The sequence below is a fragment of the Parasteatoda tepidariorum genome, chromosome 7 (assembly GCF_043381705.1).
Source record: "Parasteatoda tepidariorum isolate YZ-2023 chromosome 7, CAS_Ptep_4.0, whole genome shotgun sequence".
Lineage (NCBI taxonomy): Eukaryota > Metazoa > Arthropoda > Arachnida > Araneae > Theridiidae > Parasteatoda > Parasteatoda tepidariorum.
Genome location: NC_092210.1, coordinates 43,562,654 through 43,585,959, shown reverse-complemented (window position 1 = coordinate 43,585,959; position 23,306 = coordinate 43,562,654). Strand labels below are relative to the sequence as shown.

The 23,306-nt window shown below is 26.7% G+C and overlaps 1 protein-coding gene across 1 annotated transcript in view; it reads left to right on the top strand.

Moving 5' to 3' along the window:
- LOC107452295 (uncharacterized) overlaps positions 1 to 18,625 on the top strand; it is a 47,291-nt gene extending 28,666 nt beyond the window's left edge. The window contains exons 2-4 of the mRNA XM_016068662.3: positions 13,521 to 13,841; positions 15,242 to 16,971; positions 17,222 to 18,625. Coding sequence (XP_015924148.1) covers positions 13,521 to 13,841; positions 15,242 to 15,678 — 758 coding nt within the window. The 3' untranslated portion in view covers positions 15,679 to 16,971; positions 17,222 to 18,625. The remainder of the gene's footprint in view (positions 1 to 13,520; positions 13,842 to 15,241; positions 16,972 to 17,221) is intronic.
- Positions 18,626 to 23,306: the final 4,681 nt, after the last annotated feature.

Below are 23,306 nucleotides of genomic sequence, written 5' to 3'. Positions count from 1 at the left end.
AATTTACATTTAAAACCTTTTTCGGAGAATTAGGATGGACTAGCATACGGAAACAATTTTTTTTTTTCAATATCATATTGAGACTTTCATACCTTCGGAACCATTTAGAAAGATCATCCATGTGAATGTAATTGTTGCGGCCATTTTTGCCTTTATTGTTACTCCCACATTTAATTTTAAAAGATTAGTCAAAAATACTACTTACAAGCCTTTCTAGAGACTCTCTGTCATTTTTTGCTTATTTCTATACAATAATATCAAGAACGATGATTAGATTTGTGCTATAACTTCTCTGAAAGTGATTAGTTCTAAAGTTAAAGTTTTTTTTGTTGCACTTAAATAAAATTATTGAATAAAGATATAAAAGTTTGAACTAATGAATTTCGAAATTTTTTTCATACTATGTACTTTTGTAAAAACATACAATTTTCTTACCTGTTTCAAATCTTTTATGTTAGACTTTAATTTTATTATACGTGAAAAGTGTTTCTGCCATATTTTTATTTAGTTCTGCTTATTTATTTCTCTCGTATATTAAATTCTACTATAAACAGAGAAAATAAAAAAAAATCTGCATTACTAACACTTTTCGGAATATTTTCTTGAGGTTAACTGAAGTAATGGTGCCAGTCATCTATACAAATATACATTTTTATTAATCATTGACTTAAATTTAAGAACGAAGTAAAAAAATGGTGAGAAATTAGAATAGTCAGAATCAATCGGACTTTATTTTGCAAAATGTAGGTACTTTAGTCTTCATTATTACATGACAGAAGTCATTAACTTGAAGAATTGAAAATCTAAGCATTATAGGACAAAAATAAAACAAATAACCAAGCAATTAAAACTAACTTCATAAATTCAATTAAAAATAATAAAGTGAAACGATATCAATCAATCTAAACAGAGTTCAATCAATCTAAACAAAGTTTTTTGCTTTAGTGTGGTGCTAAGACCGTTTGAGACAGTGGTTGTCATTTTGCCACGCCTTTAAAAAAAAAAAAAAAAAAAAAAACTTTTCATTTTTTGTTTTTTTTTTCTTTATTATGATTTAACAATAGAGTGGAAACTCTATATATTTGCATGAGGTATAACCGTAGAATGTCAACTATATATTTCTACTGCTTCAACTAACAGCTTCCTTTAGGTTTTGCTAGAATACAGGGGGCTGTTGTGCCAGGAGAAACTTTTAGAAAAGCATCCTAAATAGTCAGAGTGGATCGTCCTTAAGTATTTAGTTCATAATTCGTAAAAACTACCAACAAGCAGGAAATAAGTAAATTTACAGATAAAATTATAACCATTATAAATTTATTAATTTTATGTTGATGGCAACCGAAGATTTCTGTATCTTCTTTGTTAGTTAAGGTACCCATGCTGCGAATACTATTGATCAAATGATAACCTATATTATTAGTTCCATTGAGCAATGCTAGAGTTACAATTTTTAGTCTTCATTTTTTTCCAACCTCTGATTTTTATTTTTTTATTTACGCTTTTCATCCCAGCAGTCACACGCCCCGGAGCATTTTGTTCAAGCAACATTACTGTAAACCAAAAATTTGAACATGAATGCATAGAAGAAAGAAAAAAAAACGAAGAAAAGAAAAGTAATGTTTAAAGTGAGTATTGGGGAAAACGAAAATTTGCTAAATTCAAGGTCAAAGGTGCAGAAACCCGCATGTTTGAATGACTTCTAATTCCTACCTTTGCTTCAGATAATGATCCATTCTGATTTCTCGCATCGGCAACTCATCATTCACAAACCACAACGCTCTCTCTCTGCCATTGCTTATGTTACTCGAAATCGTCTTATTTGGCGAAATTAAAAATGCAAACATTATTTTTTTTTAGCAAACAAGAAATTTACAAACAATTATTTTATTTTTATTTTTTTAAATTTTACTTTGGCTATTCAGTTAAATTGAATTTTTTTTTTTCTAGCCATCATATTAATTTGATAAATGTTTGTTCAAATATATTTTTTAATGACATTTTTGCTTCCTGGTATGAATTTTCATGTGCTATGAGAAAAAGATGTTTTACTAAATTTTATCGATTTTCGCACTCATATCTGTTATTATTAATTACACCAGGAATTCTACTATTTGTTCCAGATTTTATAAAAATGTTCTATAAATAGAAACGTTTAAATTATTGGTTTAAACACGAATGAAGTTTTAAAAAAACTCTAAGTTTTAAATACATTTTTTCCAAAACTGTTGAAAATAATAGTATGAAATTCTCTCAAGTTGCATATTATGAATTCATATACGTATGGTTCAATATTTCAAATATTTGTTTCAATAAGTTCTGAAAACTATTCTGATGATAACAATTTTAAGGTTATTATTATATACATTTGCAGACACGATACAAAAATAATACATTTATCCTTGATTGCTATTAAAAACGCTGCAATTTATATTTTGTTTAAATAACTAAAAGAATCATATAACACATCGTAAAAACACATTTAGGGCTTTTTGTCCTTGAAAAGAAATGTTAGTTCAACAATCATATCGATGAAACATCATTCAGTCAAGAAATTTATGGACTTAATTTTTTTTAAAAACACCTAACAGTAATTTATTAATTATTACATTTTCAAGTTTACTATAAAGTTTCAAAACTGAAAATGCGTGGATTATTTTATGCATTTTCAGTTATGAATGTAATGTTTATAAATTCTCATTTAAAATCAGCTAAAGTTTATTTAAAATACTGTTTTTGTTTTGACTTATTTTAATTATTATTATTGTGTTATAAGTCATATCACGCATCACTATACTTTTTTAAGTAACTAACTATTGAGAGTTCTAAGATCATTTTTTTTTTATGGTTTCGGAAAAAAATTGTATTTAACGATTTTTTTAGTTTATTTTATTATTAGGGGATATACTGATATTACTGAATATAAAATTTATAAGTAATGGTTTATATTATCAATAGCTAATGAAACGAAAAGTGTACTTAAATCATTCTAATGAAATTAGGATTAGTGTATTATATAACAAAATAAAAACAAAATTTTTTGATTCCAAAATCCAAGGTCTTACCCTTCTTATTTGTGCCTGACGAAAATTTTAGAAGCATATTTTTTCATGTAATCTTTTGCTTGCATTGCTATGTTAATAATAAAATGGTAAAAATAAAACTAGAACTGGGGAATCAGTAATTTGAATGTGCTATACCGAACTTTTCTGAGAGCTAGACATCCATCCAACATCGACTTATATTCGATAAAAAAGTTTTACCAACTCCTCGATAAAAAATTATTATTAAGCATATTTTAATAATAAATTATGTATTTCTATTTTTTATGAATAATGAGAGTGTATGTTATTTCTATTAAAATCACATTTTGTATTACGACAAATTATTTGAAAAATTCATTTTAAAGAATACATTTTCGCAAAACGTTTATATTATGTTAGTAAAACATTAATATTTCAAACACACATTTCCAAATATGTATTCCTCTCATCACGAGAAGATTCTTTACTGACTGTTCATGAACTAGGAGCTTAACTGATATATTAAATTCATTTGCATAACCTTTCATTAAACATTTCAACTTAATCAAAAAATGTGTGTATGAAATTCAGTAGCATTCCTCAAAACCATTCAATAGCATAGTAAGTGTGTGATAAGTTATAATTCAAATAGTTATTTTAATATTCATTTCAGCAGAACTTTTCTATAGATTATAAATATTTTTGTATAATATAAATAGTTATAAATATTTTTTTAAATAATTTTTTCTATATCAAAAATGTATTTTCTCCTTTTTGATATGTACCTAATTTTTAACATACTGAAATCGGGTAGATTTTTCTACCACCGATTCCTGTAAAATTTTCGCTCTCTTCAAATCTTTTAACTTACTGAAATCGGGTAGGTTTTTCTACCACCGATTCCTGCACAATTTTCCTTCTCTTCAATTTTCTTAACTCACCGAATTCGAGTACATTTTTCTACAACCGATTCCTGCAAAATTTTCCTTCTCTCCAAATATCTGCTCCAAAACTGAAAAAAAAAACTACATCTTTTTTATTAGTCCCTGCGAAAAAAAAATATTTTTTTTTTATCCCCACCAAATGTAAAAGGTGAAAACAGTATAATTCACTCTCAATGTTAATTACCGAATTGTCCATTAGAGACATTATCACAGATACAGAAACAAAAATATTGTTTATTAGCAATAAATTATACGTAACAGATCCGGTGTAAGAGGAGGTTCGACTCATAATTATACTGTTACATATTTATGAGCATCGCCGGAAATGTTGTTGTTTCGCGAAAAATCTTGGTTTTTCCTGCCGCGGCTGCAACTGTCATTATATAAACTAGGCACACTATTATTGCCAAGCCCTGAAGTGAAATTGTTGGTTGGCTAAATGAAAATTCGAAGGTCGGAAATATCGTTAGAATGCATGTATTTAGGTCACTTTTTGATTGTATCAAATTTCATTAAGAATAATTATATTGTAATAGGTATGTATTGATATAAATTTTTATTACACGATTAAAAAATCAATGCCACAAAAAATTTTCTAAAATGTGCGTGATATAAACAAACCACATGCGGCCATCATCGAGGTCATTTTGTTTGGCGCCTCCAAATGATTAAAACTTGCAAATAAATATTTAATTTAATATATATTGCGCAATTAAACAATTAATAAAATAAATATTTGCTTTAATATCATTTAATTATACATATTTGTTTTTGATTAATCTTAAATATCAATTTGAACAATGGTACTTTTATAAAAAACTGACATTAGATTGAGAAAAACTTGTGCGTTTTTAATTGTTTCCGACAATTATAAATTACCCTGAATTTTTATCAACTATCAGATGCAAGATAATTTTGAGCAGTTAGGACTGTTTTCTAGGAATATCATCATTCTTGCTTCGTGTATGATAATTAAGTAAAAAAAAATTTAATGCACTGATCATATTCAAATTACAAACTTTTTTTTCGTAATAATTACTTTGTTTCCGTTAAAATAATCAAAAATAATCTCGCATATTTCTTACTTTAACTCTTATATTAATTGTTTTAACTTACGTAAAGCTAAGTTACTTTTAAAGTAAATTTGAGTTACAAAGTTATATCTTTCTCAAGTTGCACCTAAAGTATCACTAGTCAAAATCTCTCGATTTAAAATACTTTCAAAAATACTTGTTTTTTGCCTAGGTACAAAATAAAAAAATTTCAAAAATATATTAGTAATTGCTTATAAAGCTACATTTTAATATAATTTCAAGAATTCTGTCAATTTTTTGTTGTGCTATGTAGGAAAAATATATAAAAATTCAGTATTTTTCGGTTAGCGTGGCACAAGTAAATTGAAAAAAAAATTTTATTTTGTATATTTTTATTCATTTTATTTTATTTTGGAATCTCAATTTCGTCTTGTGTTAAATAAATAATAAACTTATACATGAATTAGTTGAATCGACTTCTGTCCAGCTAACCGAAATGTACTAATAATTCTTGGCGATTTACTTGGCGACCTTTTCATTGCAGGCAACCCTACCAATGACTACTTTCTCAAATTGGTTCTCGTCAAATTGTTTCTACATCTCGTTTTCTCAGTCCATTTCTACTCCCTTTCTTTTTATCTTTTATTTTCTACTTTTCCTTACTATATCATTTAGAAGAAAATTATTGCTCTAGTGAGTTTTTGTTTTATTTTTTTCTTAGCATTTTTATTTCTTTTGCCTCAGTCCCTGCCAAACAGGTGAACATATATATATTTTTTAAAAAAATATTAGACCAATTTACTATGGTTTAAAATGGCATTAGTGATACCAATTGATTATTTACAATTGTTTCGAGACAGAAATATTTCCTTCGATATTTACAAAAAATGAATTTAATATCCAAAAATAATATGCATAAAAATAGTCAATAAGGCGAATTAAATTGTGAAAGTCACTTTTTTTGCAAAACACTTATGCATAAATGAGAATAATTGTAAACATAAATTATAGTGCGAAATTTACCTTCTAGATTTCTGTTCAATAAAAAATAATTAAAAGCACTCTAAAGTGGGAATTAATTTGTTAAAATCGCTTTTATAGGAGTCAGTTTTGTTTATTAGATAAGTTATAATATCCTTAGTATAAAATTGGTTTTTAAAAAAATCCTATTTCATAATATAGTACTTAGAATATGTTTAAATGAAAAATTAAACTTTCATTTCTGGAATTCCTTGCAAATAATTAAAAATAATCTTTAATTAAATTTTAAGTCAAGAGGTAATATTGTTAATTGCGATTTAATAATGAAAGTTGAAAGCAGCTATATTTATATTCTAGCTAAATGCTCCATTTTCATTCGGAGGTTTAAAAAAAGTGTAAAAAATCAATAAATCTGTGTGAATTACAGCTACGCAATCATGCACAAATTTTGCCAAAGAAAATAAATAAGTCACTGTTTATGTACCTTACATTTAATGCAAATATATAATTTTAAACAATAATATCTTGCTATAAGAATTATTAGGGCTCTAGAGCTACACTAGAGGAGGGAAGGCCTCTGCAAGGATCAATTTAGTAGTGTGACGTAATTAACTTAATTTATGCATTGGAAGATTAATAAGACACATGTCCCTACGTTTGGGTTAATAAATTTCCCAGTGGAAGGAAAATACGAAAGATACCACTACTTTCACACTGCGAAATAATCTAAATTCTTGTTTGCGATGACCTGTGAAGAGGCCTTCTCCCTTCTATTAGGTGTTATTTGACAAATTGCTTAATATTTAAAGATATTTTTAAACTTTGTAAAAAGATTTCTCCTTTCTGAAGAAAAACATTATAATCAATTAATGTTTCGGAGTTATTGTAAATTTCCCGAGCCCAAATAACGCAGCGTTGGAATAAATATTTAACTATTAAAGTATTCGAACATAAACGCTTTTCATTTTCACAAGACTGCTGTTTTATATTAATAACTGCGCTATTTTCATAATCAGCATAGATAGCATTGGTGCAAGTGATTGTCATGAACAAACAACAGCCATGGAAATTGCACATTATTTGTTAAGTAACGTTATTTAATTTTTCGACAGAAAATTTGTTAACATCAACTAGTTACTTTTACTTTTTAATATTATTCTTTGCCTTTATTGGTGACTTAATATCATTAGATGAAACAAAGCACATTTTCAGAATTTCAACTCCTAAAAAAATCAATTAATTCAACAACAAAAAAATAATAATAAATAAATAAATGAATGAATGAATGAATAAATAAAAATAAAAACTATCTGTGAATAAAATTAATCCTCTCCTCTTTTTCTTTCTGGTGGCAGCTACGAAATTTTTAGAAATAAAGAGATAATACATCATTGGAGAGTAAAATAATCATTGATTTCTTCTTGAGATTTATAATACCTAAAATTAGTCATGACACCTTCGAAAATTATGGCTAGACGAAAAACTTTCTTTAAATATTTGTTTTGATTGTTGCTGTATTACAGTGGCGTCCGACTACTGCCACCTTCTAATTCAAAATTTCAGTTATCACCCACTTTACTTAGCAGAAGCAGAAGACGGGATTAAACTTAGCATCTTTAAATAATAATTTACTTTATAATGATTTATTTAATTTTATTTATTATAACCGGAGTTGAACGATTCTGAGTTAACGAATATCTCTATAATATACAGTTCGATGCATACATTTCAATTAATTTTTTAAGCTGTTATAGTTTATTTATTTTGAAAATTAATTCGAATTTCGAATAAATTTGGCTGCCGACTATCATTTAATTTTGTTTTATATTTATTTATTTACTTAAAATCATATGTTCAATTCTCATATAATATCATTATTTTTATATTTGGAATACCTGTAGCATACTGTTTAGTATTTTAAAACAACAAATAAAAAAATCATATTTTATTCACTTCTATTAATAAGAAAAATATTTTTGTGAAATTAATTTCATTTTCTATGGAGAAATTACTCCTCTATTTTTTTCTTAATATTTTTGAATAGGTCATGATGCGCGATTCGTAGTGCTGCCATCTATCTATATTTCTTGTAATTAGAGACATTTATTCTAATATTTTCTTATGATTAATTTTTTTCTTTTCTTGCTCGCAGAATTTTCGAATTCAAAAGTTAAATAAATAAGAAAAAAATAATAGCAAGTTTAATATTTATATTTTTAGATAAACGTGTAGGATCTTTAAGATAATTTTGATGAGTGAAAATGACGGTGTTAGAGAATTTTATTTAATCTTTTACTTTGTTATCTTGTTACTTTGTTAAGTTTCTTTCCTACAAGAAAATGTTTAATATATGCCTTCCAATTTTAATTGCTCCCTATAAAACTGCACAACATATTCAAGATTTTCACTGATTATGAAACATTTCTGATTTTATTTTTTTGTTAAAATATATTTTTATCATCTTGCATTAGAAAGTTCTACACCCTAATCTAATTAATTGTATAAAATTCTGTGAAATTATTTATAAGTAAAATAATTGTAAGCATTTTTAAACAAATTTTGAAACGTTTGTTACTATTTTAATCATTGTTTAGTTTTTTTATATGAGTTTAATTGTTGTGTCTTAGTTACAAATTTGACCGTAAGATGGCAGCATGAAAGTTGCAAGTCAGTGACTCGGGGAGTACATTTTGACAATGATTAACGATAGAATGGCAAACGAGATATATAATTCTCAGTTCGAGGTTACGCAACAGCAATTAAGATCATTAAAGCAAGCAAGCCTTCTTTATATTATCTAACTTAGTTTGAGAGTAATTACGATCACTAAAAGTGACATATAATTTTTGCAGCAATATTTATTTAAAAAAGACTGCTAATGACTTACTGCGAAAAGTTGTCTCACATAATAATTTGCGCGGGATGCAAATTTAGCACTTATTTGATTAACTTTGATCTTGTTCATCCGATCGCAAAATGTAACCCTCTAAGTAGGGTTAATATAGCAAACAGACTAAGCCGGGAATTTTGTTGTAGTTAATCAAGATTAATTACTGATCTTAAAGTGGCAATCAAAATAATACATACAAATTTTAGGGAAAAAAATATCTTCCTAAATTACTCATTAAAGTTCATTCTAGGGAAAATAAGATTGCCCAAAAGATTCCGTTACATTTTCTTAGGATTAAATTGTAATAATTGACATGATTAGTTTCAATAATGTCACAATATCGCAAAGAACTATTTCTTATTATAATCATAAAAATATATAGACATAAGTGGAGATAGCAAGACTTATTTGACTTTATTGCATACGAGAAAGTCTCTTGCTTGCTCTAAAGAGGCCAACGAGTAAATGACTTTTTACTGTCGGAACTATTTTTAGAGAATGGTCAAAGTTACCCCAAAGGCTTAAATAAACCTAATTGATTATACTCTTCATTTCTGTTTAGCTTTGTATAAATGTTTGTTCTGTTTCTAAACAAATTTCAATGTTAGGTTATACAGCTGTATTTTGAATGCTTGATAGAAACACAGAAGACTAATGAGAAAATTGATCATTATTGTGAATCAACTAATAGCTCAATTAATCTGATTCACTATAATTCTCTAATTAAAGCTCTGGTTTAATACAAATCTAATAGCAACATTGAGTACTGATTGAGTAAATATTCGTTGCAACATCCATGCAGAGACTTTTATTCTTGCTGTAAGGTCTCATTGTGCGACGGATGCGAATTAGTATGTTTAAAATGCTAATCATGACGAACAACGAATTTAATAAACAAATAACAATTAATTGTAATAAGCAAATAACAAACAATTAGCATTAAAAAGTAACAAATTATATTTCGAATACATAGGTCAACAATTATATATTCCAAAGAAACGAAACATTACTTAAGAAATAAATGTATACCAAAAATATAATAAATGGTTGCTATTCACGATAGAATCCAATAACGAACAATGTGAATGGCGAAAGTGTTTTCGCGAATGGCGTTACTCAAATTCGCCAAGGTGCCAACACTTACCTTTCTACAAGCATGATATAATGTTTACTGAAATTAAATGCAATTAACTTGAAATGTCTATAAACTAAAAATAAAAAGATTACGAATTCTAATATTATTTTCTTATTATGTTTTCTACATTTTAAACATATATGTTATTATTTCTCTTAACGCATAGTCTAATCAACAAATCATTGTGTGTCGTAAAATTGATAATTATCATAAAGAAAAAATTTATGTCGAATGCGATGACAATTATTATTTTTTGTAATTCATTTAAAGTCTCTGTAAATAATTATGTTATGGTTATAAGATTAGAAAAGTATGATGGGAAAAAATGTCGGGAAATTTTGAAAATTTCGTGGGAACACAAGGGAAAAAATATGCATTGAAGTACTTGACATAGCATAAATAATAATTTAAAAAAAGAATATAAAAAGGCCAAATATATTGCTTCATTCTATTTTTCGTAATATTAATTTTTATTTCAAATGAACAGAGTTTTAATACAAAATTTTATACAGTGTTGAATTATTCTACTTTATGCTTCGTTGAGCATCAAATATTTATTTGCCACCATTAAAATATTAAACTTATTATTTTAACGTTAATTAAAACTAAACGTTAATTAAACTGAAGGACAGGATAAGGATTATCTCTAAACTATTTTTTCCATTTATTTTCCTTTTTCTTTTTCTTTTTTATTTTAATTTTTATTTTTAATATATTTTTTTGGTTTATTCTCCTAAAACTTTTATCAATTTCATCATTTATCATCAATTTTATCATTTTTTTTAATACTTCAAAAACATACTAATTGCTGTTAAAGGCAAATGAGAGATTAAAAGCCAGACAAACATTTTGTGTAATTCATAGCATTTCGAAAAATTTAGTTAAAACTTTACGAAATATTAGATTATATTATATTAGATTTTATTAGATTATTATTATATTAGATTTTATTAGATTATAATTATATTAGATTTTATTAGATTATTATTATATTAGATTTTATTCGATTATTATTATATTAGATTTTATTAGATTATTATTATATTAGATTTTATTAGATTATATTAGATTTTAGATGAACTTTACAAAAGTTGCGAAAATTTGCCCCTTGACTATTTTACAACTCTAAATTACGGAATATAGAGTAATTTTTAATGTTTCCCACATAATTATTGAGCTAGACACAAACTATTTTCACGACCCAAGGATTTTTGTTGCCTGCTCTAATTAATTATCTTCCTTTCTTCAAGCTTTCCTGTTGTTGTTTTTTTTAAGTTGACTTATTTATAATCTTCTTAACACTTATCTTTTAATTCGATTAAAACTTATCAGAATAAAAGTAAACACTCAAGTTTCTTTTTTTTTTTCATTTTACTTCAGCCTTTTATAAACCTTGTACAAGAATATTAAAGAACGCTAATTTTTTTTCACGACTTTCTTGAGATTATCGACCACAAACATTATAACAAACTGAAGTGAACAAAAGGCATGCATTTAGTCTTTTTACTAATGAGCTAGCCCTCTGGCTTTTTCTTATGCGTCAAATTTGTGAAAAAAATAATAAAAAGAAGAAAAAAAACATAAACTTGCAAGGTATGAAAAAAACAGTAGCTACTGAAAACGAAAATGAAGTAGTTCCACCGTTTATTAAGTTCATTAGCAAAGAATTCAATGTAGAAAGTGGTTAGTAAAAACTTTCGTATAAGTACATCGATCGAAGGTTAGTGTTCTTTCACTATCGTCTGCTCAATTAAGCGCGCAGTTCATTCTTTTCTTCTTCTTCTTTTTTTTTTAATGAAATTTTTACTATTCATATTCATAAAACTGAAAAAAGAAAGTTTTGGATCGAATATTATTTGTTTTTGAAAGTGGTTTATTTTATTATATGTTTGGAAAGTTAAAAATGGGTGTCTGGTTTCATTTGCCGAACACTTTTTTCTTACTTTTTTTATAATTATTTTTCAAAGAGTAACAAAAGGCTAAAATTTCTGAAAATAATTTTTTATCTTTTGCTATTGAATGAGGAAGAATTTTTTTTTTCTTATTTGGAAGGAAATTCATAAAAAAAGTGTTCCTTTGGCAATCATTTTTTATCCATAACACGACGAACAGTAAATAAGGAAATGGAATAAAAACTTATTCAGAATTATTTTTTTAACTAAATAGTAGCTTTTAATGATTTGTTGCCATGCACTAAAATGCAATTTTAACAGTAAAAGTATGTCAATTATTTGGGCAGACGATATTTCAAGTTACGCAATCAAACACAAAAAACATACTTTCTCTGAATAAACATTTTTCGTCAGATTTTGATTCTTGACCCTCAAAATACAAGGGATAGCCGATATCTTAAAAACATTCTACAGATTGTTTTCAGGATAGCAGTCGAAAGTTTGATCTGCCTTATGTTAACTTCATTTTTTACGTATTAAGCTGCAGAGCGATTTCAAGGTATCGTCGTGCACTTGTTAGATGAGATTAATTAATAAGAAATTAATTAATTAATTAATTAGTGAGTTAATTAATAAATTAATAAATAAATTAATAAATTAATAAGTTAATTAATAAATTAATTAATAAACTAATTTAAAACATTTCGTTAACACGTATCTACTCCTGATTTGTCTTAATACCAAACGTCAATACGTAGTAATAATTTTATTCTTATTCATATAGTAACCGATTAAAAATTTTAATTTCTAGTGTCCCTTCTAGAATCGTCCTGTATTCCTTAAAGTATTCGAGCGAATTGAAAGCTTCTTTACTCACAATTATAAAATCCGTTTATCTATGGTTAGATTCATATAAGAAAAATAAATTATGTATTCTTTTACTATAAGGTTTAATGAACCATCAAAAGCTTGGGAATTATATAATTAAGTCATTTTAAAATCTGAAATATTAAATGACAAAATTTAAATGAATCGTTAAGAAATATAGATAGTAATGTTAAAATTTTTAAACTAAGGCTTGGAAATTTTAACTTATTAGAAATGTTATCTCTATGAAACTAATTCGAGCGATTCCTTTCAAATGTTATATTATGGCAATTCTGAATGAAATAAAAAATTTTGTTCCTTGTTACAATTCAAAATTTTTTGGACCATTACTAAATTACATAAAAAATAAACTTGTAAAAAAATTATTCCTTGGATAAATAAGTTTCAAAATTGTGAGCAGTTTCTTTTAATTTGCTTAAATATGACGAAACACGCCAAAAAAAAATTTGAAATTAAAATTAATGGTTGTATTTCTACAAGATTTTTTTATTTCGTTTTTATTTTACTTTATCTTACAAAGTTCTTTTCCTCAGCTTTTTATTTAATTTTTTTACTAAAAATATATATTAAGGGTGGTCGTTAGGGAGTTAGGGAATAAACTACGCTGTCGAATTAAATAACGAAAAATAGCACTCATTCTGAAAACGCCTATGCATTAATTTTATTATTTCAATACAACTTATGAGTCCGCTTGCTAAAAACAATGCATATATACTTCTTTTTTTTTTACCCATAGGAGGGAGCATAACATGCGAGTGCACCACAACACATTGTATGGAACATCACATGGAACACTGCAACACCACTGGTGTCTGTTTTAGCCAGTATCTTGACAGGCACGACGGCAGTTATCCCGTAGTGAGGGGCTGTATACAAAGTAAAACTCCACTCTTGTGTGAAAACAGAAGGCCAGCAGTTGCTAGGGGAACTTGGCCTCTCCTTCTCTGCTGCAACAGCAATTTGTGCAACAGGGATGTTGTACCAACACCACCTCCATGGTTTGAAAATCAAAATCGAGAAAATTCAACTGCAGCAATATCTGAAGAACAAGTATTAGGTAAATATCATTGACAAAGCATATTTTATAGTTTTATATTTTACAATTTTATGTTTTATAATTTTATAATTTTATATTTTATAATTTTATATTTTGTAATTTTATATTTTATAATTTTGTATTTTATAATTTTATATTTTATAATTTCATATTTTATAATTTTATATTTTATAATTTCATATTTTATAATTTTATATTTTATAATTTTATATTTCATAATCGTCGTTGAACAGTTGATCTAATTTTGAATTTACAACTACTAATATTCAACTCCATAGCCTTGTTATTTTGAATACAATCTAGAGGACAAGGAAACTGCTGGATCAAGCATCGGGAGAAATTCGTTTTCATGAAAGACATTTTGATGGAACTAACCCGCATTTACGTTACATGGAGAAGAATACCACGAAAACCTCCCACGGTTAGCCTGACGGCAATGGGTCTCTAACGCACTATCTGTCAGTCACTGAGGATATTTTACGTCTCCCTGCATTCAACTATTTATGTGATAGCTGAGAAACTTAACTATAAATGAAATAAATTTATAAGCTCACTTAAAAAGTAAAAAAAAAAAATACATAAATAAATAAAAATACACACGCCAGTTAATATTATATACCTTTTTATTAAGTATACCTTTCACTAAACTTAAAAGTATTGTCTACAATTTTATAGGCATTTGTTTCATTGTAATAATCATCGCACTCTCAGGAGTTCAAAATCCATGAGTTTCAGCCCACAAGTGAGCCGTAGACAGAATTAGAGCTGAGACCGGGTCAGCTCGAGCTCGCTTATTAAAAAAAAAAAAGGTTTAAGGCTCGGGCTCGTGATAAAAATTTCAAAAGCTTTTTTCGACTTATAAATAAACGTTTGGCTCAGATATTAAGCATAAAAATATAAAATTTATAAGATATAAAAAATTACAGTGATCTGATACTTCTGTTCGGCCTTTGCTTTGAGTGAGGCTAACACTAATTGTCAAAGGACTTTTATTTAGCTTATTATTCTCATTTTCTTTTTCAATTTTTACTTCAGTAGTCATCACGTTTTAAAATATAAAATATGATAAATCAAAATATAAGAAAAATTTGTGTGTTACATATGGCTTCCGTTGAAAATTAATCAATTTAATGAGGGCAAACCACGGCAACACAAAGTAACAGTAAGAACAAACAACAATTATCACTGAACAATGAACAATTCGAAATTTGAAAAGGAACAACAAACAGTTTAAGAAAAATATACTATAGCTTGTAATTGAAAACAAATAATAGACAGACCTTTTGTGTAAACGCTTACATTTCTAATTTTGAGTTAATTAAAAACGTATTTAAACGTGAGTGTTTTAAATAATAGTGTATTAAAGTGGATTTAAATTAATGTATATTTTATCATTACAGATACAAATGAAGTTTCTCAAATTGGAAATGGTCTGCCTATTAAGAATGACGTCGAATCTCCGTCATCCAATCAGCATTCATATTCCAGCGAAATTCCACCCATCCTCCACATCCCACTGAAACCCAAAACCAGATCATCTTCTCTACCTCACATAATCAGTCCAATTTACATATCTGTTCTCGTTTTGGGTATCATAAGCTTAATCATTATAGGCATTATAGCGACTGTCGTCCTCAAGCGCAGCAACAGGTTTTATTTGGAACAATATGGGGCATTAGAACAGCAACAAGAACAGTGCTGCTTAAAACATGCCACCGAACATTTGTCATCTGTGCATGTTCACTGTGACTGTGATTCTCAAGTAGAGCTTCTAAACACTGGTTCTCAACCTTGTATTCACGCCATGTACCAGAATCAAAGTTCTAACAACACTTGAAGGTTGTTGATATTTATATTTTAAGTTATTGATGATCAATTTAGACATGAATATGTAAATGATAAATGTTGATATTATGTAAATAGCACGCATACTATTTGTGATAAGAATGGAAAGAATATTGTGATGCAGTAAAGCATAAAAATGTGTACGCGAACAATCATTCTTTTGACAGTGAATGATAAAAAGAAAAAGAATGATTATTGCTCCCAGTCATAGTCAAATCTTTTTATATCTATCTCTCACCTTTTTCAACCTTGCTGATAAAAATAATAATTGTCTGATCAGTTTGATTGTTTGACAGCAACGAAATTTCCTTACCGGTTAGGAACGAAACTTCCAAAATCGCAATATTTTCTAAAATGGTAAATGTTTTGAATTATGAAACGTAAAATTGAACGTTAAAATTTCCAACCTGAGAAACAGCAATTAACTCATGTTTTATAACATATTATTAAAATAACAAGATTATAGATGTAAATTCCGTACATGCTATACATACTATATGGATAGTTAATTAACCGTATAAAGCACAAATGGCGCTAGGGGTTAAATATCGTCGTAAGACGTCCGGGTTACAACTCTTCCGATTTATTTTTACTCTTTAACTTGAAAAAGCTCGCTATCTAATAATATTACACTAGTTGTGTTTACAATGTAACACATTCTTTCAATTTAACTTTCAGCGAAGCAAACCACAAATGGTCGAAAGTCTCGGTAGACATGCTGTGATGCTTTCCAAAAATAACAGCCGAATAGGGGATGTAACTTAAAATATGGCAAACCTTACTCATGTCGCGAAATTAAATTTTTCAAATTTATTTATGACCCACGATCTTCTTGAATTCAAAAATTACGGTAAACTCTTATAAAAGGTAAAATTATAGGTAAATTTGAACACAAATTACAATTACAATGCTTCCTAGAATACCAAACTTGTACACATAACCGCCTCGTAAATATAATTAAAACGGAGGTATACGCCGGAAGTTTTCTATATTTCTTTCTTTCGGTTTGAGGAAGCTTGTTATTGTTTACACTTAGTCACGAATTTATATAAAGTAAACATTAACATTTACACTTGCATATGAAGTAAACATTTTTCTATAAATAGTATAAAATAAACATTACTTTAATGTTGCATTGTAGTACTAATGCTAAATTTTAACAGTATTTCATATGTAAAAAAATCATTACAATAAATAGTTAACTATTGCGCTATATTAACAATGGATTTTATCTTTAATAATTATCATTACAATGCCTTTGTTCTTTTGAATATTTTTTAACTANGTCACGAATTTATATAAAGTAAACATTAACATTTACACTTGCATATGAAGTAAACATTTTTCTATAAATAGTATAAAATAAACATTACTTTAATGTTGCATTGTAGTACTAATGCTGAATTTTAACAGTATTTCATATATAAAAAAATCCTTACAATAAATAATTAACTATTGAGCTATATTAACGATGGATTTTATCTTTAATAATTATCATTACAATGCCTTTGTTCCTTTGAATATTTTTTAACTAGTTGTAAAAATTTTTTTTTAGAGAGTGTAGTATTCTAAGCTTTTGTGATCATCTAAGTTTTACTTTAAGAATTTTTGAAAGCAATATTTTTGTTAAAAATTCGATGTACAATTATTAACTAGTTTTTCGAAACGATATTTAAATAGATTTAAATGTATAAACAATTGAGAAAACAATGGATAGGTTTTAAAAGCTTCTGAAATAATGATAGACTTTCAAACTTCCACAGCTTTGAATTGCTGACAAAAAAAAAAGCAAGCTCTTTCCACGGTGGTTCAAAGTCCACAAGTCAACTTCACAAACTTATTCCGAATATAAAAATGCATTAATTGTCTATTATTAGTTTTTAAAAAATGCTGTATAAAGATGTAAAGATTTGACATTGCTGTTTCAAAAGACTTAAATAAATTCAATAGGAGGGTCAACTATAGAATATATCTGAGAGAAAAATAAGAGCAAGGAGAAGAAAATCATATTTTTTTTCATTACAAAAATTTTCAAAAATAATAATTTACAATAAATATCCCATGCATAATCAATAAATATTCTTTACTTCTCAATAAATATTCCTTTGATTTAACGCTATTGTTAGCTATTTGTTTTTTTCTAAGAAGTTTTGAAAATCTAACATGTAAATCTCTACTCACCAAATTTGTCGACCGATGTATTGGTTCTCCTTATTTTTTTTCTTCTGAATTATTTGAACGAATTTTTTCTTGTCATTATATTTGATGAAATGTTTAAGCTTGAAATATAAAATAATTTGTTTATATTCCATCTTCTATTTTTAAACGTAAAAATTATTTAAAAAAATAGTGCATTTTATATTTTAGTTTAATTCTTATAAAGAAAAGTTGTAAAGTTCTACTAATAAAGATAACATAAGCCATATATCGTCTTTTATAAACTCAAGGTCCTTGATTACTATGTCGATAAATCTTATATTCAACTTTCTTGGAAGATCGTCTTTGGTTATAACACGTTTGTTTACATGTAGGGTTAGATATCTGGTATAGATAGGAAAATCTAGAAGCTTTTAAAGTACCTATATATCTTTAACTAATAATAAAGAATAGTTTGCAGACCCTAGGAAAAAAAAATGGTTCATCAATCATTATTTATCACAATATTCCCCAAGCCTTTTCTGTCTTCTCATTAAATGATGCTTTTTTGAAAATAAATTTATAAATTTGTCGTCAAATAATTCGAAAGCGCTGTGTTCACCAACTTTGCATTGGAATTTGAATAAGGAAAACATAAGAGTTATCTGTTGTATGTACATAGTTTCATGTCATGTCAGAAATATGTCATTTTTCAAAAAAAATTTCTTTTAATTTTAATTAATATATTTACACTTGTAACATACATGTAAATAAAATAATGTAAATAAAAGTATTTTATTCTACTTTCTGTTTCGTGTCTTTCTAATACATAATTAACGCATGCAAGAATGACCAACGAGTAAGTAAAAAATTTAAATTTGATATGTATAAGAAAAAAATGGAGTTGAAATTAATAAAAAAAAATGCTCCTCCGAGAATGCAAACTGAATTAGAAGGGAATTTCGATTAAATTTTTTTAAAAACGTTCTTTTTAATGTGTCGTGTCGGAGGAGTTTCATTCCAACCACTTAATTTCCTTTCACTTTCCTTTTACAATTTCATTCGAATTTAGTGGTATTCTGAATGTTCTTCTCAAAATACTTAGACATATAAAAAAATATCGAACTTAGTAGATCAATTTTCTTTAACAGATTTCAAAGTGATAAATTTTCTTTATCTATTTTGTTTGGAATAAATTTATTTTTAATCTTTTGTGCTTTGTTTTCAGCACATCGCAATCAGTTTTTAGATGTAAAAAGTTCCAGCACTCAGGGTGTCGATACTTTTTACCGTAAAATCCATTTTTACTAGAACATTTTACGTAACAGAAAAAAATTCATTTACCGTAGTTTTTGCAGTACTAATTACCGCAAAATCACAAATAAGTATTACTGTACAAATTACGATATAATATTTTACTGTAAAATGGAATTTACTGATGATGCCCTCAAAGTGCCATAACTTTAAACCGTAATTTAAACGAAAGATTTTACAGTGCAGTTATCATTTTTTTTCAATAATTTAGTCACAAATTACATTTGGATATATGCTTTCGACCCTTTTCATTTATTTTCCTGCTCTGTTAATCAAGTTATGTATAAAAGCAAAAAAAAAAAAAAAACTTTAAATAATGAATGCTTTTATTATTTGTGAAAACATTTGTATATTGTAGAAAAATACGTAGCACAAATAAATATGGGACACAAGAATAACTTTTTATCTAAAAATCAAATTTTTAAGTATTGATAAGAAGTAATTTTAATGGTTTAAGAATGAGATCTTAAATATGCTAATTACTTGATGCATACAATGCTTTAAGCTACAGAACAAGGCACATAAACGTACTTTATCCGGGAAAAAAATCTTTTTTGGCGTATTCCGTATTAGTTATTCCTTTGGTGTATTTTATTCCTTAAAATATGGGGAAGGGGCAAACGTAAACTAGAAAATGTGGTACCAATTGTTAAGGCAAGAGATTGCACTGTAAGCAAAAACAAACAAAAAATTCCGAAACAAATTACGGTGAAATGTACCGCACTGAGGATGCCGGTATTTTTTTGCAGTAAAATTCATTTTTACCATTTTGTTACAAAACAAAAAATCTGATGTACCGTAATTTTTACAGTAATAAATACCATAAAATCTCTGAATTACACATTAAATTAATATTATTGAAAAAGTTATGGTATAATATTTTACAGTAAAAATTGATTTTACGGTAAAATGAATTTCACGGATGATACACCCTAAGTGTCAATACTTTATACCATAATTTTGTGCCATGTGGTGAAAAGTTTAAGCCCCATAATATGAATATGTCTCCAGAATTAATTTCAGGGGATGTAAAAGAATGAACGCACAAATATAAAACTCGTTTATCGAAAGTTAATTCCATGAAAAATATTTCTTACAATCATTTACTATTTTTTGTTATTTATTAAAAAACGATAAAACACTTTTGAATCATGAAGTACACAAACTTTTTTACTATTTTCAACTATATCAGTAACCAAATTTAAAACTTGATTGAAATTGAACTAGAATTTTCTTAACAATAAAACTTCAATAAAGTAATATTTATTAAATTTAATTTTTCGATTCTGTTCAAAAAAATAGATTTCCTCATTTGGAATAAAATAATTTAAACTTGTGAAAAAAATTTTTACTGTTTGCAACTCAGTTTATTGATTATTATTAATGTAAATAACAAAAATAAATAAATAACTGCAAAAAATATTTTTTACACAGAATTACACATTTATTTTAATTAAGAGCGAACATTTTTAGATTTACTTAAATGCTTCAATTTCATTAAGTCAAATTTATTAATTATAGCGAATTAATTAAATTACGGACCAAAAGGTAAAATTAACAAATTAACATTAAGGGTCTTTCCAGGTCCATAACTATAAAAAATATTTTAACAAGCAAGCAAAACTTTATTGGGAACAAAAACAAACACACAAATACAAGGAATATATCTATATCTATATATATATATATATATTCGTCGCCAAGAGGAAAATCCTGTCCAGGCGACAGAGAAAGATAATACAATAAATCTAAAATTTAAAAAAAAATACATGAAACTATATAAAAAAAATAGCAAAGGTAACATAAGAAATTCATTTGGATTGGCACAAGACTGGTATAAAAAATCAAATCCTTCCTTTAAAGTGAAAAATAGAGATCTAAATCGTCGATGTTCATCACAAATTGAAATAAAGCACGCTTAAAAGAAGAATATATTTGGATATTTCGCAACTGAAATGGTAATTTATTATATAATTTAGGTGCTTAGTAAAAAAACTGTTTTCGTGAAATTTCTTTTGTANAGGAGGGTCAACTATAGAATATATCTGAGAGAAAAATAAGAGCAAGGAGAAGAAAATCATATTTTTTTTCATTACAAAAATTTTCAAAAATAATAATTTACAATAAATATCCCATGCATAATCAATAAATATTCTTTACTTCTCAATAAATATTCCTTTGATTTAACGCTATTGTTAGCTATTTGTTTTTTTCTAAGAAGTTTTGAAAATCTAACATGTAAATCTCTACTCACCAAATTTGTCGACCGATGTATTGGTTCTCCTTATTTTTTTTCTTCTGAATTATTTGAACGAATTTTTTCTTGTCATTATATTTGATGAAATGTTTAAGCTTGAAATATAAAATAATTTGTTTATATTCCATCTTCTATTTTTAAACGTAAAAATTATTTAAAAAAATAGTGCATTTTATATTTTAGTTTAATTCTTATAAAGAAAAGTTGTAAAGTTCTACTAATAAAGATAACATAAGCCATATATCGTCTTTTATAAACTCAAGGTCCTTGATTACTATGTCGATAAATCTTATATTCAACTTTCTTGGAAGATCGTCTTTGGTTATAACACGTTTGTTTACATGTAGGGTTAGATATCTGGTATAGATAGGAAAATCTAGAAGCTTTTAAAGTACCTATATATCTTTAACTAATAATAAAGAATAGTTTGCAGACCCTAGGAAAAAAAAATGGTTCATCAATCATTATTTATCACAATATTCCCCAAGCCTTTTCTGTCTTCTCATTAAATGATGCTTTTTTGAAAATAAATTTATAAATTTGTCGTCAAATAATTCGAAAGCGCTGTGTTCACCAACTTTGCATTGGAATTTGAATAAGGAAAACATAAGAGTTATCTGTTGTATGTACATAGTTTCATGTCATGTCAGAAATATGTCATTTTTCAAAAAAAATTTCTTTTAATTTTAATTAATATATTTACACTTGTAACATACATGTAAATAAAATAATGTAAATAAAAGTATTTTATTCTACTTTCTGTTTCATGTCTTTTTAATATTTACTTAACGCATGCAAAAATGACCAACGAGTAAGTAAAAAATTTGAATTTAATATGTATAAGAAAAAAGGGAGTTGAATTTAATAAAAAATTGCTACACCGCTGATGCAAAATGATTTGGAAGGGAATTTCGATTAAAATTTAAAAAAAATGTTCTTTTTAATGTGTCGGAAGTTTTATTCCAACCACTTGATTTCCTCTCATTTTCAGTTTACCAGTTCATTCGAATTTAGTTGTATTCCGAATGTTCTTCGCAAAATACTCAGACATATAAAAAAAAATATCGACTTAGTAGGTCAGTTTTCTTTAACAGATTGTGATAAATGCTCTTTATCTATTTTATTTGGAAATTTATTTTTAATCTTTTGTGTTTTGTTTTCAGTACATCGCAATCAGTTTTTAGGCATGATGTAAAAAGTTCTAGCCCTCAGGGTGTCGGTACTTTTTACCGTAAAATCCATTTTTATACCAGAACATTTTACGGAACAGAAAAAATTTATTTAACGTAGTTTTTACAGTACTAATTACCACAAAATGACAGAATCACAAATAAATATTACTGTACAAATTACGATATAATATTTTACTGTAAAATGGAATTTACGGATGATGCACCCAAAGTGCATCTACTTGTGTAGTACAAAGTGCAGTACTTTAAACTGTAAATTTGACAGAAGGATTTTACAGTGCACTTATCTTTTTTTTTCCAGTAATTTAGTCACAAATTACATTTAGATATGATGTATTTTCGACTATTTTTATTTATTTTTCCGCGCTGTTAATCGAGTTATATATAAAAGTAAAAATATATAAATTCATTTTATCTAAAAGTCAAATTTTTAAGTATTAATAAGAAGTAATTTTAATGGTTCGAAAATTAGACCATAAATATGCTAATTATTAGATGCATACAATGGTTCAAATTGCAGAACAAGAAGCATAAACGTATTTTCTCTGGGGAAAAAAATCTTTTTTGGTGAATTCCTTATTTGTGTATTTTATTCCTTTGGTGTATTTTATTCCTTAAAATATGGGGAAGGGGCAAGCTTAAACTAGAAAATGATCGAGATACCAATTGTTAAGGCAAGAGATTGCACTGTAAACAAACAAAAAAAAAGTTAAAAATTCCGAA